Source organism: Ceratotherium simum, chromosome 1, assembly GCF_057802395.1.
Source record: "Ceratotherium simum simum isolate JZ-2026a chromosome 1, ASM5780239v1, whole genome shotgun sequence".
In the NCBI taxonomy this organism is placed as follows: domain Eukaryota; kingdom Metazoa; phylum Chordata; class Mammalia; order Perissodactyla; family Rhinocerotidae; genus Ceratotherium; species Ceratotherium simum.
In genome coordinates, this window is record NC_141900.1 from 61,574,656 (window position 1) to 61,596,158 (window position 21,503).

At 39.0% G+C, this 21,503-nt stretch overlaps 1 protein-coding gene across 1 annotated transcript in view; it reads left to right on the forward strand.

The window, feature by feature from the left end:
• Window positions 1–21,503, forward strand: part of CHN2 (chimerin 2) — a 289,049-nt gene that overhangs the window by 262,983 nt on the left and 4,563 nt on the right. Inside the window, exons 8-12 of the mRNA XM_014786059.2 lie at window positions 9,169–9,253; window positions 13,182–13,355; window positions 16,995–17,072; window positions 19,050–19,187; window positions 20,859–20,964. Of these exons, the coding sequence (XP_014641545.2) occupies window positions 9,169–9,253; window positions 13,182–13,355; window positions 16,995–17,072; window positions 19,050–19,187; window positions 20,859–20,964 (581 nt within the window). The remainder of the gene's footprint in view (window positions 1–9,168; window positions 9,254–13,181; window positions 13,356–16,994; window positions 17,073–19,049; window positions 19,188–20,858; window positions 20,965–21,503) is intronic.

Below are 21,503 nucleotides of genomic sequence, written 5' to 3' on the forward strand. Positions count from 1 at the left end.
GTGCTGAAGCCCTCATAAACCTGAAAGGAAGTTAGCTAGCACAAGAATGTCTCACTTTATGCAATGGGGAGATTCCGAAAAAGCTTTGTGGCAATGAATGTTTTAGAAATTAAATCTTGTTTTTTTTTTTTTTAATTTTTTGTTTATTGCAGTAACATTGGTTTATAACATTGTAAAAATTTCAGGTGTACATCATTATACTTCTATTTCTGCATAAATGTACTAGAACAGCTGCTGAATAGACAGATCTGGGGGTCAGCAGTGCCATGGTTGAGAAACCTGGCTTTCCTACAACATCTGCTCAGCAGGCCTCTCAGGGAAACCCAGAGGCTTCTGTCACAGGCTGTGATTCCCCTTGGCTATTTTTCTTACATCTGAAAAGGTTCACTTCAAGGTCACTATTTCATCTGATCTTGCAAGAGGGAAAAGTCCAAAGTTAACCTAATTTCTTACATGAATTCAATGTCACATGATTACGGGAAATGCAGTAGATTATAGGGAAAACCGTTGGCTGCATTCAGGGGGCCAAGTTCTGCTGACCCTGTGGGTGACCACGGAGGAGCCACCTGCCCTCCAGCCTCTCAGGTAACTCTGGGCAAAAGCTAGACTAGGTGACCCCCTCAAACCCAGCGACTGGTAGCTTGAAAGTGACTTTAGCCACCTCCAGCCCCCTCTTCTATGCATACAAAGCAGCTTTGAAAAAACTGTCTTTAACCCAGAGTCTTTTTCAAATCAAAGTAAAAGAGCAAAGTTCTCATTTTTAACACAAATAATAAAAAGGACAAACTGAGGCAATATGGTTTTAGTCTATACCAGTGATTGTTTATTGGGGTTGCTTTGCCCCCTGGGACACATTTGGTGATGTCTGGAGACACTTGTGGTTGCTGCAGCTGAGGGTGCTACTGGTGTCTAGTGGGTAGAGGCCAGGGATGCTGCTAACATCCTACAAGGCACAAAGGTTTATCCAGCCCCAAATGTTGATAGTGCCAAGGTTAAGAAACCCTGATATACACTGGTAAGAAAAAGCAAAATTTCTCAACTGTAGCACATCATAAATAGCACTTTCTTACAGTCTAGAACCTGGGCTGAGCTGAGTATACACTTGGGCGGTGTCTACATTGACCCATGAAAACATACTTGTTAGGAAACCACCGGGGACTACTGCCTTCCAGATTCAGCAGATGTGAGACAAATAACATCCTGCTCATTTAGAGTCAAGTCAGGGGATACTCACTAAACACCCGAGATTTTTCTTGACAGGTCTTCTTGCTCTTGTTTTTGCTAAGCAGCCGTTCCTGGGCTATTTGTCAAACATCCCTTATCTCCTGCAATATCATCTTTTTCTGTTTGGTGTGGTTTTGGAATTCCGGGCAGACCATGCCCAGTATAATAGTCTTGGACAGACATTCTTCCTGTCTGGGGTATTTTCTTCCTGTCTAGGGTATTTTAGTTACTGCCCTAAAGTTTGCAAAATGTTCTTTTTTCTGAAAAGATATTCTTGAAAATCAATAAACTTCAGAGAATGGAAAAAGCTGATCAGTGACTTTTCAAGATATGGGATATTTCACTGGGAGAGTAGACATAATAACTGAACCCCAAATAAAATGGGCTCAGAGAGGATGCCCTCAGCATTTACATACAGCCTAGTGTCTAGAGATTGTCCTTGTGGACCCTAAAGAAAATTGAACAATATATCGGCCATGAAAATAAACAGTGGCCCATCACAAAGAGGAAATTAGGCAGTGGGCCTAAAATAATGTTTAACTAACTTTATGTTCCCCTCTATCCCCGTTTTGTTTTATTACTGTGGGGACACTCAAGAGTTATTTGCTATTCAGAAATATCTACCTACGTTTGTTTGGCTGGAGAAATGAGATTGAAGGCAGTGGGGATACAGGATGGGAAAGGATGTTGGTAGATATGGGCAGGGCTAATAAGCATTAAAAGCAATTTTGATATGCATAATTATTTTTTAAAATATTGGCAAAAAGTGAAATTTTACAAAATCTATGAGTAGCATATCCTGTATTTTGGTAGGCCAGTTTCTCTTTTGTCAATGTGTAGTAAACATTGTAGCTACTCTCCTAATTTCTAAATATTACACTTTCATTTTTACCCCAAAGTATGGAGATATTTTCCATGTGATTTCTTTATCCACTGGAGATGTTCCAGAGAAGAATTTTGTCACTGTTTTTTTTGCATGACCAACAAGAAAAGAAAGCCTTTCAAAAATCAAGCCCACCTTCATTGGCCTTTGGATATGCTGTTTCCTCTTCTTGGAATGTTCTCCCCGTCATCTGCCTCGCCAGTCAACACCATCACTTCCTCACCAGCTCCATCTTTCCCAGTCTGGTGAACTCCTATCCGTCCTTCAAAATTCAGTTCAAATATCACTTTCACCAGCCTTCTCAGGAAGAATTTATTGTTCTCTCCATCATACTACCATGGGATAATTATTTATGGTGCCTGTTTATTCTTGTACACGAGATCCTTGAGTGCAGGGAGGTCTGCACTCCTCTGATCTATTTTGACTTTGTATGTCCAAGGACTAGTACAGTGCCAGATTCAAAGTAGGCAATCAGCATGTAAGTATTGAATAAATGAGTGAATAATGAGTGGGTGGATAGGTGGATGAAACAGGAAATAATTCATCTCTCTGATACCCTTCCCCCACTAATTTGTAATGCTACTTCTAAAATATACCAAATCTCTATATATGTGTGATTTGGTTTCTGACTTTCTGCTCTGTACCACTGGTCCATCCTGCATGGTGTTTTACTTTTCATAATATAGAAGTCTTGATATGTGGTTGGATGTGTTTTCCTACATTCTGCCACTTATTCAAAATATCGTGGCTATTCTTTTCTGCTCTATTCTTCCATATGGATTTTGGGGTCATCTTGTCAAGTTTTGTGAAAAGCACCATGGAGATTTTGATTGAAATTGCATTGGGTTTATAGATTCATTTGGAGAATAATTGATATGTTTACAATACTGAGCATTGCCATGCATGAATATAGAATATCTCCCTTCTTATGTCCTTAATGTCATTTATTTAATTATTTTCTAATTTTAGATTTTTGCTGCTATTGTGAATGGAGTCTTTAATTTTTATTATTTAATAAAATGAGTTATTGCTTGTGTATAGCAATGCTACTGATTTCTTCATAGTGCTCTTATATTAAGCAAACTTGGTGGCCTTGTTTCTTCTTTCAATCACATACTGTATTTCTTTGTCTTGTTTTATTATACTGGCTAAACTCTGCAGGCTAATGCTCAAGAGAAGCATTCATAGCAGGCAGCTTTCTCTTTTTGCTTACTTTAAAGGAAATTATTCTAATGTTTCATCTTTACATGTGCAGTTTATTATGTGTGTATCATAGATACCTTTAATCAACTATTTGTAGGAGAGTTCTGTGTATTCCTAGTATGCTAAGTACTATTATGAATAGATGTTGAATTTTATTGATTGTTAGTATTCTAATTTTTGAAATGATTATGTAGTTTCTCTCTCGTTTTGTTATTGTAGTGAATTCTAATAACATGTTAACTAACTCAAATCTCTGAAATAAACCCTCCTTGGCCATGTCATTTTTTAAATATAATGCTACATTCAGTAGGATTGTTTAAGGATTTTTACATTTATGTTCATAATTGAAACTGACCTATAATTTTACTTTCATTTACTGTTCTTGTATAGATTTTAAGCAGAATTTTAGTAGCTTCTTAAAGCGAACTGTGGAGCTGTTCTTTTTTTCCCTTCCACTCTGGAATAGTCTGTATTTGGCTAGAGATGATTTATTTCTTAAAGATTTGATAAAACTTAATAAAATCATTTGGGATCCATGACTATTTGAGGGTAGATGTTTTACTGCAGATTCAATTATTTAATAGCATAGTTGAATGTAGGTTTTCTATATTATTTTGAGTCATTTTTGATAAATTTATATCCTTTAAGAAAATTACCCGTTTCATGTAACTTTTAATTTTGTGGGTATAAAGTTAGTATTCTCAGGGTTTTTTTTTTAACTATCTTTACTACATCTGCATTTATGTCCTCTTTCATCATTTGTGCCTTTTTTCTTGATCAATCTTGCCAAAAGTTTGCCTATTTTATAAATCTTCTTAAAAATTACCTTTTAGTTTTTTTAATCCTTTTTATTTTTTTCTTTCTCTTTTATTATATTCTGCAATAATATTTATTATTTTTTTGTTTTACTCTGTTATTTTTCTAGCTTCCTAAAGAGTATGCTTAGCTTATTAATTTTCAACTTTCATTTTCTAATATATGCATTTAAAGCTTCTATACCCCACAAAGGAGAGTTTTCTTTGTCTTTCAATTCTAAATGTTTTGTAATTTCTATTAGGATTTCTTCTTTGACTGCTAAATTTTAAAAATTTTTTTAAATTTCCAAATATATTGAGTTTGGCTATTTTTATTGATTTTTAACTTTATTGCATTGTAGTCAGAATATGGTCTCTGTAGTATCAATTCTTTTGTAGATGTTGAGGCTTGGTTTGTGGTCAGTTTGTGTAAATGTTCCATGTGTTTTTTAAAAGAGTGTGTGTTCTTTGAATTGTTGGATATGAAGTTCCTTTTATATTCAGTATATTAACTTTATCTATTTGATCTTATTAATTTCTGTGAATAGATGTTAAAATCATTATGATTATGGGTTTGTCAATTTCTCCTTGTAATTCTTTCCATTTTTGTTTTATATTTTTTGAGACCAAGTTGTCATATGCATAAAAGCTCAGGATTATATATTTATGGTAAAATTAAATATATTTAATTATTATATAATGACCATCTTTATCACTTATAATAAAAAATATATTTCATATCAGTATATCTATTTTGAGTTTCTGTTGGCTAGCATTTTCTGGGTATGTCTTTTTCTATCCCTTTACTTTCAACATTTCTATCACATTATATATTGAGTATGTTTTTTGCAAAGGTTTTTAAAATATCTGAAAATTTCTGTCTTTTATTTGATGAGTTAGAGCCATTTATATTTATCGTGATTAGACATGTATAAGTATTTTTCTCCTTTTTTTCTCTATTTAGTGTGGTTTTTATTGCTTTGTTTTTCTCTTTTATTGCTTTTTATTGGCTTAACCAAATCTTTATTTCTTTTTCTCTTACGCATTTTTTAAATTTGTGGATTCCATCCCACTCTTTTTGTGTATACTCAAAATTGTAACGAATGCGTAATTGACTTAAAATCTTCCTCAACTGGTAGCTCTACTTACCCCAAATTATAAGGACCTTAGAAGGCTTTAAATCTTTTAAGCCCCTCCAATCTTCCATGTCATTTTTTCACCCTGTTTTTAAGTGCCCTGAAATTAGTCATCTTGTTGTTATTGTTTTATACAGGCAGGGCTTGATTAAATTGACCGTGTTTACCAGTTTTCTTGCTCCCCATGGCTTATTGAATCTTGTTCTTTCCTACTAGGTTCAATATGCTTCCTATCTAAGTATATTATCCCTTAGTATTTCTTTGAGTGAGGATCTGTGAGTGGGTCTTGGCATTTGCCTGAAAATATCTTTATTTCACTCTTGCTCTTAAATGGTAGTTAACTGAGTATAGAGGTTATGTTGGCAGTAGTTTTCTCTGAGCACTTTGACGAAAGTATGCCATAGTCTGTTAGTCTCTTTTTGCTGAGGGAAAGTCTGTTTTCATTCTAATTGCTTCCCTTTTTCAGGTAACCTGCAATCCTAAATGTTTTTTAGGATTTTGCTTATCTTTTTGTATTCTGCAATTCCACTATAATCTATATAGGTATAGATTATTTTTTATTTATCAGTTTGAGACTCATTTAGCTTTTCTTAATCTGAAGATTTTATATCTTTTACTAATTCTGGAAAGATCTCAACTGATTCTCTTTTTGAATATTGCTTCCATACATGCCCTAAACCCTTTCATCTCTCAGCTTTTCTCTCAGCTTTTCACTCCTTTGCTTCTCTCTCTTCTGCATCTCTAGTCTCTTCTACTTATTGTATAAATCCCATCAACAAGTCAACATGCCCTCATGTCTCCCATCTTCTATTAAAAAAAATCCTCTGTTGACCCCATATCTCCCCAGAGCTGTCTCGTTGCTCTGCTGGACATCATAGCCAGACTTCTTGATGAGTTTGCCTACACATTTCTCTACTTCCATACCTCCCATTTATTCTTCAGTTTACTTGAGTATGACTTCTGCCCTCCCGAGTCCAAAGAGACTGCTCTAGCCAGGGTTGCTAATGACTTCCATGTGTCTGAACCAATGTTCAGCCCTCATTTAACTGGACCTCTTTCTAGCATTCGACATGATTGACCTCTTCTTCCCTGAAACATTCTTTGCCTCTTGGCTTCTAAAACATTTTACTCTCTCGGTTCTCTCTAAACATTGGAGCACTAAAGGCTTGGGATGGGCTCTATTTTCTTCATTTTCTGCTCTTTATCCCTAGTAGTTTTTATCCATTCATGCAATTTTCAATACCATTTATTTGTCAGAGATGGCCAAATGTATACCTCTAGCCCTCGTTCCTCCTCTGAGCTATTGAATTATGTGTGAATTCCTGCTTGACTCTAACGCTTGGAATTCAGCAGCAGTTAACCTTAAACTGTCCAAAGCTGAATTCTTACATTTCTCCCAGAAAGACTATCTTCCCTGTCTCAGCAAATGGCATCACCGTCCACCTGGTTTCTCAAGCTAGAATCTAGGAGTCATTCTTGATTCCTCTCTCCTTCAAAGACCCACATTTATTGTATTATCATGTCCAGTAAATTACATCTTCAAAATATATCTCAAGTCCATCCACTTCCCGTCTCCACCTCCAGCATCCCAGCCGTGGCCTCTCTCGTTTCCCAACTAGAAACTGCTACTTAGTTTCTGAATCTCTTCTGCTATCACTACTGTCCCATCCATTTTCAACACAGTGGTCAGAATATCTTTTTTAAAAAGCATCTTCCTACTCAAAGCCTTTCAAGAACTTCCTATTGGACCTATATTAAAACCAAATCCACAGATTAATAAAGCCTTCAAGGCCCTTTCCTACCTTCAACCTCATTCCAATTCATCTCCCCCTCACCCTGGCCTTCTGGCCACCCTGACCTTCTAGTTCCTCAGTCACACCAAGCTCTTTTGCTCCTGCAGGGCCTCCGTAGATTCCTTCTGCCTGAAATGCTCCTCCCCCCTGCCCCCACCAGACTGGCCCCTTCTCTTCTTTCAAGCAGTTTGAGGTCACTTTCCGAGAGATGCCTTCCTGACCATCGTGGATAACATTGGGGACTCTCTTAAGTCTCTCTGGTAGCAGCCTCATTTTTTCTTTTATAGCCCTTTCCCCATCTTTTTTTCTTTTCTTTTTTTCTGGGGGGGGGAGTTATATTATTTTACATATTATTTTATTTTATTTAATTGATCTTGCAATTTCAACAGTATATTAACAATCAACTTTGTTGCCATAATTAACCAGCAGTCCCTTTAGAGCATTTCTAGTAAAATATTGAGACACTTGTGATTGCTGAATTTAGAAAATGTTCAGCTTTCAATAGGACACTTTACTGGGGAGTTCTTTTAGTACCAAGTTTAATCTGAGGGAGCCTCTAAATGAATCACGGCATTTTGGCTCTGTGAGAATACATCCCTGGGATGGAGTCTCTGCGTTCCTACAAGGAGTGCTTTGTCATATCTTACTGTCATTTCCTTGCAGCACGAGTCTGCATTTTGTTAAAAACAATTCTAAGAGTTGTTTTCCATCATTTTTCAAAGCAGAAATAGTATAATGGGCAATTTGTATGTGATAAACTAAAATACCAAAAGATTATTATAACTAGTTCTATTGCATAGAAACCGTGGTCATAAATTGCTCTTTTTGATGTATTAACTAGCTTACTTTCTCTGTCTTTACAAGTCTGTGAGTTCCACTAGGAGGGAGCCAGGTCTGTTTTGTTTGTCACTGTATGTATACCCCATTATTAGCATGTATAAATAAATAAGGATCTCAAAGTGATGCCATTTTTTCTCAAGTAGAGCTCTGATGAGCATTTTCCGAAACTGTGACTAGAGTTGTCATCCTGATTTTTCCGTTAAATAAAAGTAGTATACAGGCCTCCCAGTATGTTAAAAAGTAATATTGTCTGCGTCTATTTTATTTGTTAATGGAGGTCTAAAACTTTGCAGGTCCTTATATAATGTCTCATAAATTTTAATTTTGTAAAAATTCAAAACCTTTTCACGTAGATTTGTATGCCCCCAAACAGACTACCTGTGGTGGTTTTTGGCTTACCATAGCCACACTTGCTTTCCAGGACTCTTCTAGGTCTGCTGCTGGAAGCTTGTTGGTGCTAGAGAACGTGTATTTTTGTTTTGTTTTGTTTTGTTTTTATTTGTAAATCATGACTTAGTACATGGTCCTGTCACAGGAGGACCTGTATCTGAATAATTAGAGATAACACCATCCTAGCTTCATGACGTTCAAAATATTTAACACCTGGCTGGGGCACCAACCAATACGATTGGCACCTTGGCCAGCCAGCAGGGACTTTCATCTTACACACATATAGGCCACCCAGGGCCTGCTGAATACGGACTAATCTCTGGGGAAGGCAATTCCATAGATCCTATTGGTAGCCTTCATTTTCAGCAAACTCCCTGACTTTCCTAATACCTTTTATGGAAGTGGCTCAAACTTCGGGAACCTTTTAATTATCCCATAATCATGTCTTTTTTATACCTGCCTGGATAGTCTACAGATGGGGCAACTTTGGTCAAAAGGACACAGTAATTGAGTTCTGCTTTCCAGAACTTACTGAACTAAATGCAGGTTATAGCAGCGGCTCAGGCTCTCTTGGGTTTGTCCACACAGTGCCTTGTTTGGGGTGGTGAGAGTCTCTTTGCTTAGCTGATGGCATGGCCCTAGGATCTTACTGATTCTCCACATTCCTTTCTGGCTCTGGCCTGGGGCATGGTGGATCGGTGGAGGATTTTCAAAGATCAAAGCACGTCTCTGTTTTCTCCGCCTCTGTTTACAACTCCATCTCACTGAAAAGGAAAGGCCCAGTGAGGGACTCTCACTCCTGCTTAGGCCTTTATTTTTTGACTTCATCTCTTTGTTTCATGTCCGGAGCCACCTGCCTCCAAATGACTGAATTTTCTGAAATTTTTCTTCTTTTTGGATCACAGGTCCACACGTTCCGAGGCCCGCACTGGTGTGAATACTGTGCCAACTTCATGTGGGGGCTCATTGCCCAAGGGGTCCGGTGCTCAGGTATACCTGGAACTTTCTTATCCTTTTTCATTTATATGAAGTGCCACAATGTTGAGCTGGAGGGCATCTCTCCAGAGCTGGGAAATAGGCCTAGATTAGCTCAAAAGTCTAGCTTTCTGGAAGGTTCAACGCATCTCTGTGCTTCCTGGAGAGACTATTCTAGGTGTTTGCTAGAATGAAAAGGAATATCTCATGTTTATACAGGAAAAGAAAAAAGTCCAAGCAAGTACATTTTCTTAGGCACCAACCTGCAACCCCAAATAGGCGGTAGTTCTTAAAAGAAGAAGAAATCAGTTCCAATGGCACTGCATGGATAGAAAAGCCAGTTTTCTTTCCCATCCCCATTTTACTACAAAAGGCAGGGCATAAAAATAATAATACTGGTGAACATTCACCACATACCAGACGTTGAGCTAAGCATGTTCTATTTATCCTGCCATTTAGCCCCATGAGTAGACTATGGGGGAGATGCAGTTACTCTCCCCACTAAATAGATGAAGAAACTGAGGCTTGGAGATCATTGCTAATTGCCCTTGGCCACATAGTAAGCGGTGGAACGTTGATTCAACTCCAGAGCCTATGCTCAGTATTTTTTGGCCATCAGATTAGCAGTGAAACTACACACCTTGATTTGATATTGCATATTTTCAAAGCACATTGAAACCCTAGGTGTTTTTCCACATAGAACTAGATGCACACACCCATTGCTAAGAGCATACAATACATCTTATTAAGATATATCTAACAAAATAGCAAAGAATTGCCAAACTAATGTGTAACTGGGCTTGCTAATTCATCTTAGCACACTTTTTCTGGCAAGCATTTCTGGCTGGGAGCAAGAACAGCCTCATGTGATGTATGGATTGGGTTTCCACTGACACCATGACTGATTTCTTCTTTGCTAGGGTATGGTTTTAAAAAATAATTCTTATGAAGCATTTAAAATAAAATAAACTAGTGACATTACATTAAGATGATCTGTTTCCCCATACTGCCTATTTTGGTTCACAGGATTGTGGGACCTTAAATCCTTTCTCTGCTTGGAAGGGACTATCTTAGCTTCTACTGTGTAGACAGGGCAATCGCCAGTGGTGATACCTGGATGGTTCAAGTAGTGCTCATGTTGTCAGTTAACTCTACCTGCCACCATCCCAGATCCATGAGACAAACAGTAAACATAGGTCCAGAGGCAGCATCTCCAGAAATGTTCCAGATACCCCAATTAACACAGAAGACTTATTCACCAAGAGTTACAAAGCTCAGCCACTGCGCAGTGTGGTGCAATATGTGAATTACTCAGTGGTTATTAATTCAGCCTGTCCAGATTATACCTACCAAAAATACCCCTAATTGCTGGTATTATCCAATTTCAGCAGGAAATTGGTCCAAAGTCAATATTATGAGAACAAAACTCTGGAATTTGGATTAGCTGTGAACAGCAACTTTCTCTGGGATAAAGGGTATTTGGTTTTTTTCTGTTTTTTTTTTTTTTTTTAATAAAACATATTCTAAGACTATAATGTTAGTATTCTCCAGTGACGACTGTTTAGCCTCATATTTCCTCTGAGCTGCAGGAAAACTGAAAACTGATCATTAAAGGTTAGGTAGAGCCATCATTGCCTCTCAACTCTTCATATTTTACGTGTTTTAAATATTTTTTAAATATTGAAATATTTTTAAGTGAACTAGACTTTATTTGTAGCATATGGAATTGTATTCATTTGCAAAAACTGATTATTATATTTTTTATAAAACATCATTTTAATAAAATATCAATATTTAACTCTATATAAACACACTGTTGCTTCAGAACTTAAAATGAAGTTCCTAAGGAAATTAAAAATAGAATCATCATATAATTCAGCAATTCCACTTCTGGGTGCCCAAAAGAACTGAAAGCAGGGACTGGAACAGATACTTGTACACCCATGTTCATAGCAGCATTATACACAATAGCCAAAAGGTAGAAGCAACCCAAGTGTCCATCAATGGATGAATGGATAAACAAAATGTGGTCTATCCACACAACGCAATATTATTCAGCCTTAAAAAGGAAGGAAATCCTGTCATATGCTACAATATGAATGAACCTTAAGGACATTATGCTAAGTGAAATAAGCCAGTCATAAAGGGAAAAATTCTATATGATTCCACTTATATGAGGATTCTAAAGTAGTCAAATTCATAGAGGTAGAAAGAAGAATGTGGTTGCCAGGGGCTGGGGGAGGAGTTATTGTTTAATGGGTACAGAGTTTCAGTTTTGGAAGGTGAAAACAATCTGGAGATGGATGGTGGTGATGGTTGCACACAATGTGAAAGTACTTAATGCCGCTGAACTGTACACTTAAAAAGGATTAAAATGGTGAGTTTTATGTTATGTATATTTTACCACAATTTAAAATATTGTTTTAAATGAAGTTTGTAAGTACATAGTAAAAATTACTAATGAAATAACTTAAGAATAGCTGGGGAGGTATCTTTACATTTTCTATCACCGTATTTATTTCTTTTATTTAACTCGCATGTAGTGTTCACCACACTTCAGACTTTACATATATTAACTTATTTAATCCTCATGGTAATCCTGGGGGTAGGTGCTATTATTATCCTCATTTTATAAAAGAGGATCCAAACAAGAAAACCAACCAATTCTATTTAGTTCAGTTCCCCAGAATTTACATTCACCAAATAGATCTATCAACATATTATTGAAGTTTACTTGAGCTTTGTTGAATTTCTCATGTTGATAAAACTAAGACGAAGTAGAGCTGGTTTTTTCTTTGGAAGGAGGGTGGACAGAGAGAACTCAACCAGTAAGCATTTCATGAAAAGCATCCAATGATTTTCAAAAATCATTTCTTAATGATTTTACAAAAGTTTAGATCCTCTCGAATCCTTGGTGTGGTTAAGTGCTTTTTTTGAAAAGCAGCTGATTACAATATTCATTATCATGTGCGTGTAATATTTATATATAAAATAGATAAATTATATAATAATATATATAATTATTATTCTTTATACATAGAAAAACAATCAATATTAGAGAGCACTTTGAATAGACAATGCATCAACTTTGAACAACTTCAGCATTAAATTTTTATTTTCCAGAATGTAGACTGTGCCTTGCTATTGTTAGAGAAATTCTGTCAGTGGATACCAACTGCTAACAAGGCTTTTAATGTGTTCATTGAACTTAAAAGCACCTTTTCAGCTTCGGATCTTGATATGAGCTTTATAAATAATTACTCCAATCATCACATTACGTGGTGTTGTTCTAAACTGTAACCTCTCAGGTGCTCCCACTTGTGTCCCTTTAGACATTATTTCCACTCACAGGTGTCAAAATAAGGCAAGCAGAAAGGAAAATGGCCAACCCCAACTGCCCAGCAAGGAGGGAGGGAGTAGAAACTGTGGGCAACTCTCTAGGAAAGGAGAAGATGCCAATGGTCATGGGTCCCTCAGACCAAAGATTAGAGATTTCTACAGAGAAAGCAGTCATGTCTTTCACAAAAGAAGCATCAAAGCCTCAAGGGAAATAAACTAGCAAAAGTCCTAGGTGCCCTTTATGAGGCATGGCTAGCTCTGGGAATCCAAACCCAAAAACCCACATGTGGACCCAAAGGGTCCAGTCCAAAAAGAGAAAAAAACATACAAACAACCTGGCTAATTACCAAAACTATCTCAGTGAGCTGTTCTTGTGGTCCAGCAACAGAGAGGCTTAATGAGAAAAATGGAATTATATAAGATTTTCCTGAGTAAAGATGATTTCATGCTCATCTTGTGGAAAGTATCACCTCTAAATGGGATGGATGTTCCAGAGAGATACAGCAAACCCTTGGGTGTTTTCATTTTTGTTTTTGGTAACATAATTTGTGTTGGGCTTTGACAAAAGGGCCGGGCAAGGCTAATGTGGCTTCTTGGTTCACAGACTGTGGATTGAACGTACACAAACAGTGTTCCAAGCACGTTCCCAATGACTGCCAACCTGATCTCAAGAGGATCAAGAAGGTGTACTGCTGTGACCTCACAACACTCGTGAAGGCTCACAACACACAGAGACCCATGGTGGTGGACATATGCATTCGGGAAATCGAAGCAAGAGGTTTGGAAAAAACTCCTTATCATAGTGATTTTATTTTTACTGTTGTCAAGGAGACTTTCTTATAATTGTTAAATTGACTCTTTCTCCACTATTGATGCTGGGGAAATGGTCTGCACAAGCACTCAGGTGCACACATACACACACAGATAAACTAAATCCAACCAACTACATGAATTTGTTTCGTACATAAACTGTGCATGTATGCACTCAACACATGTTTGCTAAGCATTTATTTTATGCTGTAGATTGAGGATATAAAAGGCACAGTTCTCACCTTCAAGAAATTCATACTGTAGTATGCAGAATCAGAGGGGCAAATAAATGTTGTAGGTGCATCTATTCAAAACACCATGGAGTCACAGAGGAATACGTTTTAATCTTATTTGAGGACAATTCAGAAAGGGTTTATGGCAGAGGTGAGGTTTGAATACAGTCTTAAAAAGTGCTCCTATTAAATAAGTAAAGCAATTGTTGATCAACACATGCATTTCCTACCGTATAGAAGTCCACTCCTAGTATTGATTCTGTTTATTTTGAAAAGGAGAGTTAAAAGATTAAAAATATCTGTGCAATGAAAAATCAAGGAGGCAAAGAGGATAACATTTCAAAGAAAAGTTTTCTTATATTATGCTTGAGTCATCTTTTCTTTGTTTGTGCTTTTTTTGGCCGCTCTCCAGTATCAAAATGTTCAGTGATACGGGAGATCGAGTCTGGGTGGGGAGGACTTGGTTGCTGGGTGTGACTTGGATAATTGCCGTGTATGTACTCTGCTATAGTCAATATCCATTATTGTGTCCAAATTGGCTTCATATATTCTACAGGTATTTATGCGTTGGCCAACTATCCCATTCTTTCCAAAACAAAACAAAAGAGGACATTATAGCTTATTATCCCAAGCCTTTTAGAGATAGGAAATTATTCCCTTTTCCATGCAGGATGAAAACTATAGCTATTCTGTTCCCTTAAGACTTGTTCATTTAATCTCGGATTATAAGAAATGCCTCCTGCTCTTTGACTGCTTTAACTGTCAGAGCTTAATGGGTGCTTTATGAAGATATTGAAGATATTGATGCAGGGGCTGAGCTGGGTGAGAGTTGAGGAGGGGTGCCCTGACTCTGAATGAGTGGCTAGGAAAAATAGCCCTAGGTCTTGCTGTTTAGAGGGCTTTGCAATTTGGGGTCAGATCATCAGCCTCTCTGGAGCCTGCAATCAGGACTTCTGCTTCTCTGGAGAAGCTGGGATTATCTCCTAGTGATCCTCATCAGAGGCAACTGGTAATTCAGGCAAAGTTACCACCATGTCTGATGTCTGATGTGCCCACGAGGAGCACAGCACTAAGCATTCATAGTACAAGAGCTAGAATAGCACAAATTAGGAATCTAGGCCGGGAGAGTCATAGCAAAGGGATTGGGAGCCATAGGCTTTAGGGGCCTGCACATGTGAGCAGAACCAGAGAAGAGGCTGCAAGAAATTCACATGATGCTTCCTTTCCCAGCTTCATTGCCACCACTATCAACATCTTACCCCATTTTCTATCCATAGCAAATTCCTTATTGTTCTCCAAATGCTCTATTATGGCCATTTGTTTCTGCATGACATGGCAGAGTAAAAAGATCACGGACTGGAAGTTAGATTCCCAGCCCTGTCTCATACTAGCTATAGTATGAGCTTGAGCAAGTTGCTTACTCCATTTGAATGTCTGTTTCCTCATCTATAAAGTGGATGGAGTCAATTGTACCTCATAAGGTGGTGGTAAGGGTTAAAATATAAATGACCGTATAAATGACCTAGTACAGGGCCCAACATATAGGATTCAACCTGTGTTATTTCTTTTCACCTGTTCTTGGAATCACCAACTCCCCAAATTCCACCTTCAAATCTGTCTGTCTGACCAACTTACTTAACCCATATGCTTCAATGCTGTCACAGAGACCCCAAATAGTAGTGTCTTCAACAAGATAGAAATCTATTTTTCTCTCCAGTGACAGTCCAGGCGCTGGGAGCAGTCCAGGGCTGGTCGAGCAGCTCCCCAGGGGCAGGAAACCAGGCCCTGCAACTTGTTGCTCTGCCATCCTTGAGTGCTCTCATCTACCTGATCCGAGATGGCTACCACCATCTCATTTGCATTCCAACCAAGGGCAAAAGGGCACGCTCTTTCTCTTCAAGGCCACAACTCAGGCGCTGTACACATCATTTCTGCTCTCTTCACATTGGCCAGAATTGAACAGTCACTGCAATACATGTTGTTTTAAAAATCAAAGGTTCCATTACAACAGAGGAATGAGAGAACTAATACTGCAGGGAGAGCTGGCTGCCTCTGCTACTCTGGCAAACTCCAACCCATCCTTCATGACTTCCTTTATAGATAGCTCCTCAATAAGACCTTCCCCATAGCCTCTTCTGTCAACAGGCAGTGTTAGTGTTCACTGCACTGTGCTCCTGTGTGCCACTGTGTCCTCACCTCTGTTGCAGTGCAGGTTACAGCCTGCTGAGGTGTGCTTACATGCACTGCCAACTAGAACAGGATGACACCAGGTCTTATCTTGTGGACCAACTCAATTGACCAGTGGTGGGAACCTGGATAACTGTACCAAGACGAATTCTGAGGCTAAGTGGGGCTCAGTGGGAGAAAGAGCTGAAGTTAGTTAAGAATGTCTCTGATGGTCACAGGAGAGAAGAGGGGTGGTATTTATGCCATGCATTTGTTGTCTCTGATGCAGACCTAATGCAAACACGTATATGGCAGATAGTACACACTCAATAAATGTTTGCCAAATGAAAAACAGGAATATATTTTAGTTATCAAAAATTTGACAGAGTATACTCAGCAGCAGTAGAAGCTACTTGTTTGCTTATTTTTGCTGTAGCTATAGTTTGATAGCAGCTAGTTTTTGACATATAAAGTCTGGTCCTCTATCCCTTCTGATACTTTTGGGCCCTGGCTAGGCCTTAGGACATATCTTAATGAATCAGTAAGATTTGGGAGCAGAAACCACATCTTTTTCTTACCCTAAATATACAGCAATCAAGTTTCCAGAATCATTCATTAGAATTTTATTTTCCTGCATCTATTCATACGATCATTTATTTGAAGGTGTAACAACTAAATCAGTCATATTTAGTTAAACATTTAACATATTGTCATATTTATGATTAAACATAAAAGGCTATCAAATTTAGATTGTTCCAATAAAATCAGGATCATATGTATCACACACGTGCTACATGTATGTGTGTGTACTTAGCACAGTGCTACACACAGTATGGCACATGGATTAAGATGATGCTGGGGAGAAAGCAGGTTGCTGCCTGAAGCAGTAAAATCTCCCCCAACACTCTGATGAACAAAGGAAGAAGGAGATCATGGTTGATGAGAATCTTAAACATGGGTTCCCTTTGCAAAGCCAGACAAGAAGACCATCGCTGAGGTCTCCAGTGCAGCACAAGCAAATGAAGACAGACTTGCACGGAAACTGCGATGGACAAGTCCAAGTTCTGACATGACAGTGTGTAATATATAAGAGCACTGACTATATTTGCTCATTTCCTGATAGCACATGGTGTAAATATGAAATTAGAGTCTTTTTTAGATGTTTCAGGAAGCAAAAGATAATGTCTCTCTGTCTCTTTTTTTAACAGGATTAAAGTCAGAAGGCCTTTACAGAGTCTCCGGGTTCACTGAACACATCGAAGATGTCAAAATGGCTTTTGACAGAGGTAGGCTTGTGCTTTCTTGAGTGCCAAATAACTTATCCTTAGCACTCTCTCTTTTGGAACCAGATTTTATGCATAGTGGGAATGGGGTTTCAGAGCTACTGAGAGCTGTTCTTCAGGAAACGAAGGAATAATGGTTTACAAATCTCGTAGTTCTCTGCCTCTTTGGGGGAAGCATTTCCTTAAAAGTTGTGAACAAGTAACCACTTGGAAAAGTGAGTTTAAAATACTACTCGAATGGGCAGCCAGCACTTGGTGCCATTAAGATTCTTAACTTGGTTGCCTAACATTTATGGTCAGTCCACAATGCACTGGGGTACCCTTCTGCATTCCCCACCTCAGGATCCCATTGACTCTTCTCCTCCAAAATCTCCAAAGAAGAGAGCATAGGGATGGGGGGTACCCCCAGCACTGAAATAGGGGAAGCCAGTGGAAGTTTAGGAGGTAACTCCTTTTCTTCTTTATGACTGTGACATATGTTCTCTAGGCTGTATTATCTCTTAGGTCAGATATCATAAGCCAACTTGGGAACATGTTAAAAATATAGATCACCAGGGTCCACCCTGGGGACTCATGCAGAAAGCTGGGTGAGCCCAAGAATCTATGTTTCTACTGAACAATCCAAATAATTCTGGTGCAGCCAGTCAAGAGATGGAACCCCTAGCATAATAGATAGAACCTCCATTCTATAGAATAGTAGACAAGGTCTCTGATGATCTGGCCACCCTGTCTGTCCAAGCTCATGGCCAGTTCCTCCTCCCTGTATACTTTACACCCCATCAATACTGAAATACACCTTACCTGTTTTCATGAACAAGCGCCTCGGCTCACGTTGTTCTGTCCATCTAGAAGGTGTTCACATCTCTGCCTGGCAAACACTTACCTATTAATCAGGTGCCCGCTCATATCTTTCCTCTTTGATAAATCCTCCCTGACCACCCCAGCTGACCTAAGAGTTCCATTTCCTTTTCCCATGTCCCCCCGTGTTTCCACGTCTCCAGCATAACAATCTTCCTTATAATTGTTGAGTTGCATGCCTGATCCCAATCTGACTGGAGCTATTTGAAGGGAGTATGTCTTTACCTCTTTGATTCACTGGGCTTAACAGTGTCTGGCACATGGTAGATTCTTAATAAGTGTTTGTTAACTATGTAAATAATTGGATCATATGGCATATCTGCTACACTCTTACTGTTTTCTGTACATCAGCAGCTTTTTTTATCCTCAGAACCAGGTTTGCTGAAGGATTTGTTCTTTCTTTCAACTCTCTATAAAAGAAAATGCCAATAGTCCCTATAAGATTAAAACTTTTTTTATTCAAAAATTTTAATAGTCTGTGACAGTTAAATTGGACGGATATTTACTAATGGTAAAACAAAAAGTCAAAAAATGTCTTGAGAGTGATTGTAAAAATGGTAAGAGGTATAACATTACCTATACATGTGGGAAGGTTAAAGTTTCCCAAATTAAAGTCCTAGGGACTGGGGGAGGAAGAATTAAGTTAAGAGAAATTTCAGTGAGCCTGAAAGAGACAATAGAACCTGAAGATACTCAACAGTTATTTTATAGTATGTGATCTTTAAATCCAAGTCCAAAGAATACTGGTGGAGCTGTATAAGAGCTTCTTGATATTTACTTCAAATTAGATTGTTATTCTATTATGAACCTTTGGGTCTAGAGTATGAATGACTGCACTAAATTTCTATTTAGCGAATTACGAGGGGCTGGGACCCAAAGAACTATTTTAAGTCTATTTCACTCCCCTTTTGGCTACACTTACCGTCAGACCCAAAGTCACTCTCACCAAACTTCTTTTTGTTACTTCCTGCATCTCCGTGTTATTAGAAGCCAAAGTAGTCAGCTGAGACTTGTAAGGGAGCATTCATTGTTGGATCTTTTTTTTTTTTTTTCTTTCTGGGCATGCTTTAACTTGGTCAAATAAGGTCCTAATTAGGAATTGAATCATTGATTGTTTTTCAGATGGTGAAAAGGCAGATATATCTGCCAACATCTATCCAGATATAAACATTATCACTGGAGCCCTTAAACTGTATTTCAGAGACTTACCCATTCCTGTCATCACCTACGATACCTATTCCAAATTTATAGAAGCAGCAAGTAAGTACTGAGAACTAATTTTTTGTTTGTGCCAAATTTTTAAGTACAATGCTTTTGACTTCAAGAAAATTAAAATTCAGAACTGTTTAAATTATTGCGTGAGTACTTGCTTTGCCAAGTGAGGGCACAATGGTACCCAGTTAATAGAAAAGCAGGCATAGCTCACCAGCTGAGTTGAACCAGTACCAAGCCAACTCTACTTGGCTGAAGCTGGGCGCCAGGCAGTTCTGTCTCTCCCCATCGTTCCTTCTAGGCTGGGAACCAGCACAGCCAGGCCTACTCTTTGTATGTTGAAAGCAAGAATGTTTCTGTAGTAAAAGATCACATTTCCTTCAATATAGACTGTGTAGATAGTTATAACTGCTTTCATCCATTAGGCAGAGTCCCACTGCTAATCGATTAAAGTCATATCCCAAGTTTTGCCCATTGATGCTGTTCAAAATTAATAATAGACTGAGAATATACTATGTTCCTATATTAGGAACTCTCACCAATATCCTCTAGTTTAATCTTCTAATTTACCTAACGAGGCAAATATTTTAATCCCATTTTACAGGGGTGGAAAGCGAGGCTTGGAGAGCTGAGCTTGCAGGGCTAGGAGTGGAACATCAGCATTTGTCCTGCATCCGCCCCTGGTTGCTCATTCGGTGTTTTGCACTTGGGTCTACTGCTGTCAGGAGAGAGGACCATAGTGGGCAGAGGCAGGGTGTGCTACGCTTTGCCCAGGAACATAGGAAGGGGAGATCAGATGCTAGAATGCATGACATAGAATTCAAGCACACTTTGAGGATGTTTTTATAAAAAAATTTAATCTTTAAAGGTATGAGCTGCTAAATGTAGTAATGAGATGCCTGCTGGGGAGATACGTGGGCAGGCTGGGATTAGTGCGAGATGCACTTTGCAGATGAGCTGTGGCCCTACTCCCTGGTAAGAGCATTCTTTCCTGGGTCCTGGTAGTCCTGGGTGGAGAAGGTTCCATCAGCAGAGTACCCTGCACCCCAAGAGGAATGGCGGGAGAGCTTTCTTTGAATGGCTGCCAGTACCTCCTAGAGACCTGAACAGCAGACGCTTGCGTGCTTCCTCCCATTGTTAATGTGCCTAGTGTCTACTTCCTAACCTGGGCTGTACACCAGGGTTAACCATGCCAAAACTTTGGTGAAAAGGGCTATTAATGCAGGCTGTTGGCTGGCTCATCTGCCAGTGCCCTTGCATTGTAAAGTGTATTCAGTTATGGAAGCCTGCCAGGGAAAGACTTATTAGACAACTTCAAGAGAACACTACCAGGTGTGGTCCAGTTTCAATGAAAGCTTGTGATAGTGAGACTTCTAGCAAATCCAGCACTCAGAAGATGGGCAAAGCACAGTTTGTGCATGTGCTGCCAGTAAGCATCCACAGGACTACAGATGCCTGGAGGGCAAGAACCATGTCCAGCCTCCTCCCACCCACCCAGTGGATATTCGATATGCATGTGGTTCCCAGCCTCACCCCCTTTATGGAACAGGCAAGACATGAACAAACTGATTACTTTAAGTGAAATGTTACCTGAAATTGCATGAACTTATTAGACTTCCCTTCCATCTGTAGCCAGAAGAAACCAAACTTCTTGTTACTTCTCTGAAAACTTGAAGGTTGCCACACTGTACTAACATTCATTATGTGTGATGTTCACAGAAATCGCCAATGCAGATGAGAGGCTGGAAGCAGTCCATGAAGTGCTGATGCTGCTGCCTCCTGCCCACTATGAGACCCTCAGATACCTAATGATCCACCTCAAGAAGTAAGCTGACACCTCCTTGACATTTCCTGCACAAACCCTATCTGCCCCGGGGCAGTTACTGCATTAGGAAGAGTTCACAACCTTCCTCCGCAACCCACTGAGTGGACAGACACTCCCTTAAAGTGAACTATGCTGCCTTCTCCAGGCCAGCCCCATTCATGACTGCTAGAACACTCTGTGCCAAGAGCTGCTCCACACTCTACGTATGTTACCTCCGTGAGGTGGGTACCAGTAGGAGCCTCATGGTACAGGTGAGATTGCTGAAGCTGATGGAGGTTAAATAACTGATGTGAAGAGGTGAGATGAAGCCAGGATTGAGACCCGGGCAGTCTGATCCAGAGCCTATACCATGTCTTAACCGTTTGTCTATACTGCCTCTATTTCTGCCTCTTCCTCCCACACAAGCCCTGTACTCTGTGTTCTGCTGTTTCTCCTTCTGCTCACTCCAGTCCCAGACTCCTGAGCCTGCCTCCCTTCTGGGCAAGCACATTCTCATACTGATCTCTTGTTTTTCTTGATGTATTAGTTATCTATCACTG